The 11,443-nt window shown below is 49.6% G+C and overlaps 1 protein-coding gene across 2 annotated transcripts in view; it reads right to left on the bottom strand.

The window, feature by feature from the left end:
* Nucleotides 1–11,443, bottom strand: part of MGAT5B (mannosyl (alpha-1,6-)-glycoprotein beta-1,6-N-acetyl-glucosaminyltransferase, isozyme B) — a 65,073-nt gene that overhangs the window by 28,360 nt on the left and 25,270 nt on the right. For both annotated transcript variants that reach the window (XM_010018469.1, XM_010018470.1), the window contains exons 4-6: nt 3,644–3,756; nt 2,225–2,298; nt 606–776 (exon numbers count right to left, since the gene is read on the bottom strand). In XM_010018469.1, coding sequence (XP_010016771.1) covers nt 606–776; nt 2,225–2,298; nt 3,644–3,756 — 358 coding nt within the window. The remainder of the gene's footprint in view (nt 1–605; nt 777–2,224; nt 2,299–3,643; nt 3,757–11,443) is intronic.

The raw sequence follows: 11,443 nt of genomic DNA, 5'->3' as shown, positions 1-11,443 counted from the left end.
AGAAAAGTGAGAGGTAGCAGCCCCATAAACAAACCCAAACCAAGGAAAAATTTTAAACAACCCCACAGGGAGCAAAGCTATTGACAGGCTGAGAGAGCTGGGCTGGTTCAGCCTGGACAAGAGAAGGCTCCAGGGAGACCTTAGAGCAGCTTCCAGTGCCTAAAGAGGGCTTATAAGAAAGCTGGGGACAGACCTTTTAGAAGGGCCTGTTGTGACAAAACAACGGGTAACAGTTTTAAACTGACAAAAGGGAGATTCAGACTAGATATAAGGAAGGAATCTTTCATGACAAGGGTGCTGAGGCGCTGGCACAGGGTGCCCAGAGAAGCTGTGGCTGCCCCCTCCCCGGCAGTGTTCGTTGGACACAGGGGCTTGGAGCAACCTGGTCTACTGGAAAGTGTCCCTGCCCATGGTAGGGGGTTGGAACTGGATGAGCTTTAAGGTCCCTTCCCACCCGAACCAGTCTGTGATTCTATGAAAACCCATATGAGCCATCAGAACCCTGCCGGCACTGCTGGCTCTGGGAACACTTATCTCCCGCATCCCTGAAGCCATTATCTCCCCCAGCCCCAGGGACAGGCAGTACCAGGCTGTGCCCACCTTACCTGCACACGGGGCTGTGGTGGGGGTGAAGGAGGAGCTGCTGTCCGGTTTCGCCAGGGCAGGGGAGGGCAGAACCACTCAACTTCGCTGAGGTAGATGAGGAACGAGCACTCGGTGCCATCCACGCCAAAAAACGCATAGCAGGGGTCAGAGGTCCACCTGGCCCTCATCCACTGCGGGGGGCAAAGAAACATGTGGGGCTCATCCTCTGACAGCCCTGCGAGCTGCTCTTGCTATGGGCAAACCCTATTCTCTATCACCTTTCCCTAGCTGGGGGCTAGAAATGAAGGGCAAAGGGTAGGAAAGGGCTGCAAACTAGTGCACACCCAGCACCAGTGGTGCTGATGTCTGCCCATCCAATGCCTTCAGGGTACATGGGGCAGAGGAAGAGCCAGGAGGGTTTGCTGAGGTTTCTAGCACTGGTTCCAGCACCAGCACGAGCCTTCCCCTGGGACACAGCCATTAATCCCCTGGAAATGATACACCACAGGGTTTTCTCCTCCATAGGTTTGCTGGGGAGTGAGCTGAGCTGCTGATCTCATCACTCTGGGCACAGCGGGGCAAAAGACAGATCCGCCCCTGGTCCCCAAGGATGATTTCACATGAAGAAGAATAACCAGTAACTGGAAGAGTGATTTATCATCCCCCACAACAGCTCTTGCCAGCTGCTTCCTAATTCAACTACCAAAACAAATCTACTCAGGAGACAGGTTGCTGTGCCCAATATGTAAAATGCAGCAATCACCTGGACAGGAGATTGAATTCCAGCCTTCCAGAATCAAATTATCTTTGGAATTTACTCAAATTGGGGAAGGGAAGGCTGCCTAGCACCAGGGGAAGAGGAAAATACAACCCCCCAGTATCATTTTAATACACATCTTTTCAGGGACACTCAGCCCTGCAGAAGCCTGAGCTTGAAGCAGGAGGCTGGGAAGGGAAGAGGAGAGGGAGGTGCTTTTAATTAGTTCATATAAATATGCTCTCTGACAAGGCAGTCATGCTCCAGGACAAATGCCAGGCTGCATTCAGGTGTAAAGAGCAGGCTGGGTCAGGCAGGACATCCTGTTTGAGATGGAGGTCCTGGCCACCTTAACAAGATGCTCTTCTGTTTGATGCTCAGATTATTCCCCAGACACTAGCTAAGGTTCCAGATATTTAACAATGATGTGACAGTGCTTTCTCCTCACTGTGCTTCTGTCATTAAACACAGAAACTACAGACAAGGAGAGCTGCAGGCAGAGGTGGTGTCACAGGGCTGATTCTGCTGCTGCCTGCACACTTCTGGGTACTGTGATTTCAGTGCTTCGTGCACTAGAACTAAAGGTAGATGCCTTATGATTGATGGAAAACAGTCACACTCATGTAGCTACGGCTCCTAGAGGAGGTTGGACGTCTCCCTTGTGTTTTCTCCTTGCAGCACAGCCACACTTTGCTTTCCACACTTTTGGCTCTGCTCCTGCAATAGGCTGCACCTTTCCTGTTTTAAGCCAGTTTTCTTCCTGACAGCATCCCCATCCCCACTGCCCTTCCCAGTTTAACCCCTGGGATTTTTGCTTTCTGCCCTTCCCAGCAGCAACCACCCCAGGCCAAGACCCTCTCCAGACAGGTGATCCCGACTCACCTCCACCTTCCCAGCACAGTCAGGGTACTTGGGGTCCCTGGGCACTTCGCACTGGTCCCTCCTGCCTTCTGCCACTGCAGAAAGAGAATTTGGGTGTGGGGAGAGCCGGGATGTGCCAGCAGAACAGCTAGAAATGCTGGGATGGGAGGGGATGGGATGGAGCTGCCAGCCCCAGAATACATTCACAGCCATCACAGCTGGGCAGGCAAACAGCCCCATCCCACTTGATGGGGCAGGACACCAAGACATGAAGCATCTTCCCCATGGTCAGGGAGGAAACAGAGGAACCCCCCAGCCCTACTTCAATGCCAACAGCACATTCTCTTTTCCTAAATCTCAGCAGGTCTCTCTGTAACATCTCTGCTGCTCTCAGCCAGGTCTAGACCCCAGGTCCCACCTTTCCATGCTCCTGTTAATCATCCTTAAACAGGCTGCAGTATCTAAGGAAGCACTTGGCAGCCTTCACACTGTAAACTTGCAATAAAAATTGTCCTGCTGAGCTGTTGAGAGAACATTCAGCCCTAGGGTCAGCCCTGGAATAAGGCACAGAAGAGGCTAAAAAGGCAATAGGATTTTATCTTCTTCTGATTGGACTAACAAAAGACACCACCCTTCCTATAAGCCTTTGCCAATAACTGAAAAAACATGAGGTAGAAGAGGCAAAGGAATTATCTTCTACTTGAGATGCCAGCCCAAACCCTGGGAACCATGCAGCCATGTGGAGAAACATCTGGAGACCCCAGGTACTCTGCCAGCACTGCCAGAGTGGGCTGGGAACATCTCTCCTGGTGCTGGATCCCAGCCCCTGGGCTTTGGATCCAAACCACCACATTTTTCTACCCAGGTGTTTGTGCTGGCATTGCTCCTCCTCTTTAACTCTGCATTTAATCCTGTGGCATTTACTTCTGACACCAGTTCAGCTTTGTCACCATTCCTGCCCCTTGAAGGCAGGAGTGTCCCAGGTCTTTTCCTTCTGCAGGTTGATCTTCCCTGCTCTCAAGTCCTCCTGACCAATTGAGGCACCACCCTTAGGAGAAGACTACTGCTGTCAGAGACCACGGAGAGTGGTTCCCTGTGCAGCCTCCAGCTTTTCCAGCCTTTCTGGCTCTAACAGAAAGGTAAGAGTCCTGGAAAACTCTGAGGAAGCTCAGACCACACTCTGGACCGCCTCTCCCTCAAGAAGATGGTGTGACCACATGCTGCATCACACAGAGCAGGACACAAAACAGCCCTAGGAGGTCTGCAAAAGAGCTTCAGGTGCTCTCCTTAGTCCTGCAGACTGGGATGAGTTGGGTAACCTCAGATCAGCATCCACCCCTCTGTATTTCTGCCAAATTTTTTATGGTAGGCTTGGCTGGATCTCCCTATTGCAACTGCATATAGGAGGGTTGTAGCGTGGGGACCCCGAGGGACACTCACCTTTCCCATTCAGGAGGCTGTTCCGGAGAATCTGATCTACTTTTATAGCGATGTCTGAGACGTTTTGAGCTATAGCTTGGATCCTCTCCATCAGGCCAGCTGCTGGCTGGAACCTGGGAAAACAAAACGAAATTAACTCTGAAAACTTGATGTCTCCCACTGGTGACACCCCCGGTGCTTATAGCAAACTTGCCACCCTTGGGAGCTGCCAACAGGTTGAACTTGGCTCCAACTTGGATGCAACATGGGAATGCCTGGTCCAGTGCGTACCGGCCAAAGAACTCACAGCCTTCCAAAAGGCAGTGCAAGTCACTGTGCAAGTCAGTGTTCTGGCGTTTTTTCACAGTGTACTGATAAACATGGGTACATCTGTGCATTTGACATGGGGAAATGTTAAATAGGCTGGAAAAAATTGTTCTTCTTATTTCAGATGTGCTGTGTTTGAAAATCCTCTGCCGTGGAAGCCGTGCTGGGAAAAACAGGGGAGGGAAAAAATAACACAGAAGGCATACCTGGAGGAGGGCTGAGGAAGCTTGTGTGCTTGGAGCAGACTGCAGAGAGATGCAAAACACACAGGACACATGGATGGCATCAGCCCATCCACCAAAGGTTTACGCAAGAGCATTTCCAGGTCTCCTAGCAAGGGCCAGGGTGCCAGGATAAGCATCACCAGCACTGCATAAGCCAGGTGTCACAGCCCCAGCAAAGTGCACAGGCACCTTCCACTAAGGCTTGAGATCAGATTCCCCCAGCCTGAATAACTGCATATGCCATCTATTGAATTCAACATCGCAATCAATACCGGCCTGGGTAAACAGCACCATTAAACTCATCTGCATAACACACTGAGCACTGTAAAGAAGCTGGGTGTCAATTAAAACCTGCTGTAATATACAAAAGGGCAAGAGAACTCAATCCATCAGCAGCAGTGCCCTGATAAGGAGCAAGCTCTCCACCTCCAGCATCTTGCCTGCCATTTCCACCACAACCAACCATCATGTCTCGACGAGTGCTGTTATAGCAGTAAATAATTTCCCTTCTGCAGCGTCTGGGTCATAAGTTTTTTCCTCCTGCTACTGCTGCTGCTTATTATTATAATACAAGGAAATGTCATACGCAGCAAGCAAATCCAAAAGGGCTACCTGGAGTACTCCTGGCACAAAATATATGTGCTGATGTCAGGTCCATCCCGGTGAAGTTTTACATTTGTTCTCCAGCAGATCAGTGAACCTGAAGGCTGGGATTTAAAGCCCCTCTGTCCCCAAGGCTAAACCCCCCTCGGCCCCAAAGGCAAACCCCCCCCCCCGAGTTTATGAACCAATACTGCTTCGGTTGTTGATTTAAAGTCCATTCGCTAGCAGCAAGCAGCTCACATTTCTTCTCCTGGCATGATTTATGACCATCAATATTCAGCCTGCATACCTCCACAGAGAGCCACAGATCTGCAGCTTTTAAGAAAAAACAACTAAATGCAGAGGACACCATTGCCCCCAAGTAACTTTCAACCTTTGCAGAGAATAAACCCCAGGTATCCTGCCAGCTACTGCAACCGCTGCAGCGGGGAGGTTGCTCATGAGGCCATGGAAAAATACAGGCACAAAAATGACCTGTGACAAGCTCTGCTTGACAATACGGCTCCAAGAAGATAGAATGCTCCTGGTCTGAGGGCTGCACAGCTCAGCCAGCCCTGAAAGCTCACAACTCCCATTCCTGGAAGCCTTTTGCACCAGCAAGAGCCATCAGACCAAGCAGATTGTGGACAGGCACTCAATAAAGAGGGTATGGCTGGGATGGGCAGCTCAGGAGCAAATGTCACGAGGATGCAGTGAATTTGGAGCCAGTGGGCCCAGCTTCCTGCTCGAACAACAGGAGAGATGTTGGCTTGGTGGAGATGATCTTCAGGTTTCTGCATCATTCATGGCAAGGAGAGAGGACAACCACATCAACCCTGCTCCCGCATTTCAGAGCGCCTTTATTAGCCCACAGTCCAATTCTCCTTCCAGAAGCTATCCTAATTCTCACTTGGGTCCAAACATGCTCCCAGACACACAAGTAATCAGGTGACTCTCGAAAGTCAACAGCAGCCTGGGTCCCCATCTCCTCTCTGATGATCTCCAGACCTCAGCTCAGCCAGGGCAGAGCACTGGACACCCATGAACACACTCAAATCAGGATCATTACCCTAAATATGCAGTTTTCTTCCAGGCTCAGCCTCACAGCCAGCCTAAGTCCTGTCAAAACTCCATCCACAGCCAGGTTTCCACCAGGTGATGGATCTAGCCCAGCATCTAGTCCAGCTTGCCCAGCTCCTGTAAGCCACAGCTGCCCCCCAGACACAAAGATTTCCCCTCAGAGCCCTTTGATGATCACACTCAGACAGCACTTCCAGTTCTCCCAAACGAGGCAGCCATGTCACATGGGCTTTGCAAGGCTCTGCTTGAAAATAAGGAGCCAGGCTCAAATCTCCCACCACCTGCTTGCTCATCACCCTTACTCGTCACACCAGTTTTCTAACCCAGGTCCCATCCCTGGCAGTGTTCAAGGCCAGGTTGGACACAGGGGCTTGGAGCAACCTGCTCTAGTGGAAGGTGTCCCTGCCCGTGGCAGGGGTTGGAGCTGGATGAGTTTTAAGGTCCCTTCCAACACAAACCAGTGGGGGATTCTATTATTCTTCAGATCCCCATGACTTCAAGGGAGGATTTCATGCTCAGGGTGAAGAGCCCTGCTCCCACCCTGGGAGCACTGACAGGCCTCAGTGTTAGCACTAACACGGGCAACACCAAGTCAGCCACTTGAGTGTTTTTATCTGCTGGTCAACAAGGCTATCATTTGAGCACAGATTTCATTTAACATATTAAATGGATGACAAGAAGGTTAAGCATAAGTTACATCACCTATCATTACACTCATCTGTTACCTGGGCAGAGGACAAGAAAATAAGACACTTAAAGCAAAATCTCAAATGCAAAAAGGTTTTCTGTAGATCAGAATTTGATGCCTTATTCTTAGTAACTGGAGACACTGACAAGGACAAGGTAAGTGGCACGTTCTGCTCAGTGATACCTAACCAGGAGGGGACTATCCCACCATGTGTCTCCATCTCAGCTGGGATGTCAGCACAGCCTCCACCAACCCAGTGGAAAGAACTGGCTTCCAGCACTACCACTGCCCAGGGAGCAGCAATGGGCTTTATTTTGCCCTCTTTTTTCCTTGTTGCTTTTTATATTTTTCTATAGTGACAATATAAATGCCACCAAAATACACTGGGGCTGTGCCAGCTATTGAAACTATAGTAAATTACTATGGGTTTTCTAGAACAATTTTTCCCTGAGACCTTAAAACCATTTACTACAGCAAATACAGTACTTTTACTTCTAACCATCAATATTGATTTCTTCTTTATTATTTCAGATTTATATTTCCCCATGTTGATTAAAATTCAGATCATGCTGTGCCTTATAATGCACCATATACAGTATTCATCTCGTTTCAAAAACTGCTATTAAGATGTATCTTTCCCCACTGGCAGATCATTTGCCATATAATATAGCTGGAGGTTGAGTTTTCCTTTACTTTTTTATGCATTAATTTGGTTCCCTTCACTTTTTCGCTTGTCCCCAACCCCTCAGCAGCAGCTCAAATTCAGCCTGTTTATCCCTTTACAAGGCACTGTATTTTTATTGCCTTTTATAAAAGTGTCATTATGAAAAGATGAATCTTTTTCTATTTGTGCATTGTCTTCATAATATAAGCCCTAAACATATTTGCTTGCTCATCCGGTATTTCTTGCTATTAACTGGTGAAAGCAGTGACTTTGGGAAGACCAATACAGATGGAGAAAAGCAGATGTTTTGAAGATAATACATCAACAAATGCAACATTTGCACAGAGCAGTTTACCAAAGGATTTCAACTTGCTCATTACAACGTCTGTGCTGACATTTACCTCTTTAAAGATGGGGGTTTCCACCCAAAGTCCCAAGGCAGAGCAGAAAGCAGCAGGGAAAGATGCCTGAAGATGGTGCTGGGCTTTTGCTGCTCCAGCCACAGGTCTCTCCCAATGAGCCCAGAGCTCCTTGGGCAAGGCAGGAGCACATGGATAGAAGCTGTTTGCCTGGCCACCCTGCTCGTGGTACACAGCCACCTCTCTGCTCTGCCTTAGAGAGAAAAGGAGAAAAGCAACTTATCTTGACTGTCCAAGCATGATTTTCCCCATGCATGTCCTCCCCTGACCCTGGTGGGGATCCCAGGCTGAGGGATCCTCACCGAACCCCTGTTCTGTGCTCATCCTCTCCAACCTAATCCTGAAAGCATCCAGGACTGCGCTGGAGATGTCTACAGGAGCTGGCAAGAAACATCTCACCACGTCTGCTAGGATGGAATGGGTTGTGTTACCTCTGAGGAAGGATAGCACCAGGGAGGAAGGCTCTTACCTTTCCCACAGGCTCTGCCTGCTCCAGCTTTCACACCACAGACATCAGCCTCACCCTGCAGATGCGCTCACTGATACCTGCAGCATGCCAAGGAGACTATGTACAGAGGAGTCCAAGACTGCTTGGAGCTCACCTGGATCGCAGGGACTGCAGCATCTGGCAGTGATTTCACTAAAGCCAGCTCACCAACAGCAACGATGCAGGAATTAATAGAGCCAGGCTGGCAGGATGAAGGAACATCACCCATTTAGTGTCATATTGTGTGACTTTTAATTACTGGGAGAATATGGAGTCATGTAATGATTACAAGAACAAATACTTAAAGTGTGTGGAAATTAACTGAGCCTCGGCAGTAATTAAGCTTGAAGATTAATCAGTCGATAGCAAATAACACCCATTGCAGGCTAACCACTTTGTGGGGATGAGGGATGACCAGGGATGCCAGTGCTGCAGATCCCAGCCTTCCCCTCTGCCACATCCCCATGGGCATGGGGTGGGCAGGGACAGCCCAGCTCCTGGAAAAGGGCTTCTCTGAGCCCCAGCGCTGGCTGGGTCAGCCACTTTGTATACCCTCCCTCCATCCCAAATCCTTTCCAGCAGGAGAGCAACACTTCCACTGCAAACTAATATTTCCCTAGCCCAGTAAATAGCTCTCCAGAAGGCTTCCATAAGTACTTCTAATTTTCTTCCCCTCTGATGACTTACAAGGGTTGCATTCAATTAACAGTGGTATTGATTTTTCTGCAGCTGACTGGCAGGCTGCTGCCTGTCATTAGGGAACCCATCACTTACCTTCCCAGTGCAGGCAGGGTGCAGGCAGCAGGGAGCCCAGGGAGGGCTGGAGAAGGGATGCAGCAACACCCAGGGGCACAGCAAGTGGACTTACGGGTGCAGCCTGTGTCTCCCTACCCCAGCATCGCATCCCACAAACCCTCTGGGCAGCTCTTCTAAGGAGGATGTTGGACATTTGGGTTTTCCAAGAGTTTTATCCAAAGCATTGCAATGGGCTGGTAGGCTACATATAGAGGCACATGCACAGTATTCAATCATATAGCATCTATAGAGCAAGGAAGATCCTGGAGCAACTTTTGGTCACATAAAGCTGCTTGCCTGGGCAGCTGGGAGGCTTTCTAAGGCAGACCATTAATTACATCCCCTATATTCAAATTCCTCCTTGTGCTTCCAAGGGGAAAAGCCACCCCTGCCCGTCACCGAGCAGTGCTGGAGACAATAGCGCTAATGGGTTATTCCATAAAGCCCACAGAAGCCTTCACCTCCTTCCTCTTCATCTGGTCTCTGCAAAACCAAGCCCTCCTGATCGTGTCAGAGATCCAGTCTTAAGCAGGACAGTGCTTTGTGAAAACACAGATTAATCCACTTTTGTGGAAGTGGAATTGCAAAGCCCATGCTCGTGGCTCTGCTGAACAGCAAAGGAGATGAAGGCGGCCGCTGTGCTAACCAGAGCTGCTTTAAAGAATAAAATTCCTTTGAAATCAACACCCTTTAATTGTATTATCTCTTGCCGACAGCTTCAAGTCAGTCACTGGTGATCAAAGAGACACAGACAGGGAGGGAAGGCGGAAACAAGCCCTCGGTGGAGTCCCACGCTCCTAATATTGAACAGCACAAGAGTGTCTCTGCTGCAATGGGGCTGACCTGGGTTCAGGAGACATCATTCGGTCCTGGTGCAGTCAGTGGTGCCCAAACCCCCTCAGCACAGGGGTCCCTGGGGATTACCCCGAAAGGAACAGGGACCTCAGCACCCCACGTTGCAGGGTCTCAGCCCACGTTTTGCACCAGCTGCTGTTTGATTCCCTGGGATGCTGCATGCAGCTCTGGAGAGCATCATCCATCAGAGCAGCGGGTCAGCCCAGAGCCAGGCAGCAGACAGGGTGTATTGGCTCTGCACCCTTCCAGCTGTCTCGTGCACCCTACAAAGGAGGACAGGGACCAGGATGAGCCAAAAATGGGCACTACAGATGAGGGAGCATGAGTGACAGTAGACAGAGCCACTCAAACCCGCTGAGACACAGCACAGCTCTAACACTTCCAACATATCTCCTCCAACCACAGACCCCAGCCAAGCCTGGAGAAGGAGAGGAGCACTTAGGAAATGCTTCATGAGTACTTGCAAATGCTGTCAGTGCTTCATACAGACCATCACAGCAAAAATCCATCCACAAGAACCCACAATGCTTGCTTCATCTAGAGTTGTTCTGCTCCATGACCAAACATGATCTTCAGAGGCTCTAGATAAGGAGATGACGCAGGTCAGTTTTGATGCAGGATCAAGTGAAGGGACTTGAATGCACTTTAAGGGTAATTCATAAGGAGTAAAACGTGATAAACTAGTTGTCCCTGATTCTCTTTTCCTGAAAATTAAGACATTTGTAACTGCTACTGCTCAAGCCCATCTACGCACATACACAAACCCAAGGCTGTTTTGACGTACTGGGTCCATAAGCTCCCATCCTCTGCAGTCTCTCCGAGTGACAGCCCTGGAGTCACCAGCCAGACAGCAAATCTCAAACACAAGATCCCATCTGCAATGCCTGCTGCCAGCTCACACAAACGTGTTTAAGTTTTTCTCTTACCTGCTGCAGCACAGAATCACCATCACCTGAAATTACTGGTTCTTTCTATATGAGAATGGCCAAGAAAATCATCGAATGTGAGCAATCACCTTCCAGTCACTGGCTATAACAGTTCTGTCCATTCCTCTCCGGGTTACTGCTGTCCTCCTTGCACACTTGGGTACTAGCCAGCTTCAAAACAACAAAATCCGCAGTACCAAGGTAAATTATATTCTTTCAGTGGTTGAAATGCTGTTATTTAAAAGGCAAGACCATGAGCTCCATGCTGCCTGTGCAGCATTAGCTCACACGTGCACGCAGTATGGCACAGCACAGCCTTTAATTACAGGCTCACTTACACTATTTTCCATCATAGGCGCAGAACGAGCCTCATAAGGAATGCCAGAGAGAGAAATGGAAGTGATGATGGAAACAGGGAGGCACAGGACCCCCAGCAGCTGTCGAGAGCAGCCACGGCAGGAAGTAGAGGTGGGAATGAGAGGTGGGAGCCATCAGGATACACTGCGGCTCCTGCAACAGCTCCAGTGAGAGAGAACAGGGCAGTGTGACCACTGCGTGTCACATCCCTGCGACCCACTGCTCACATGTCACCTGTGACTTCACCTGAGCAAAACCTACACTGACTTCTACACTGCAAAGTTTGTCCCAACTGCTGCCCCTCAGTCTTTTCATCTCTGCCCCCTCCACATTCACAGGCAGACTGGTTTGTGAAGGGACCTTAAAGCTCATCCAGCTCCAAACCCTGCCACAGGCAGGGAGACCCTCCCCCACAGC

The sequence above is a fragment of the Nestor notabilis genome, unplaced genomic scaffold (assembly GCF_000696875.1).
Source record: "Nestor notabilis isolate BGI_N333 unplaced genomic scaffold, ASM69687v1 scaffold977, whole genome shotgun sequence".
NCBI classification, from domain to species: Eukaryota; Metazoa; Chordata; class Aves; order Psittaciformes; family Psittacidae; genus Nestor; species Nestor notabilis.
Note: the sequence above shows the minus strand (reverse complement) of the source record. Positions and strands in the feature narration are given on the sequence as shown.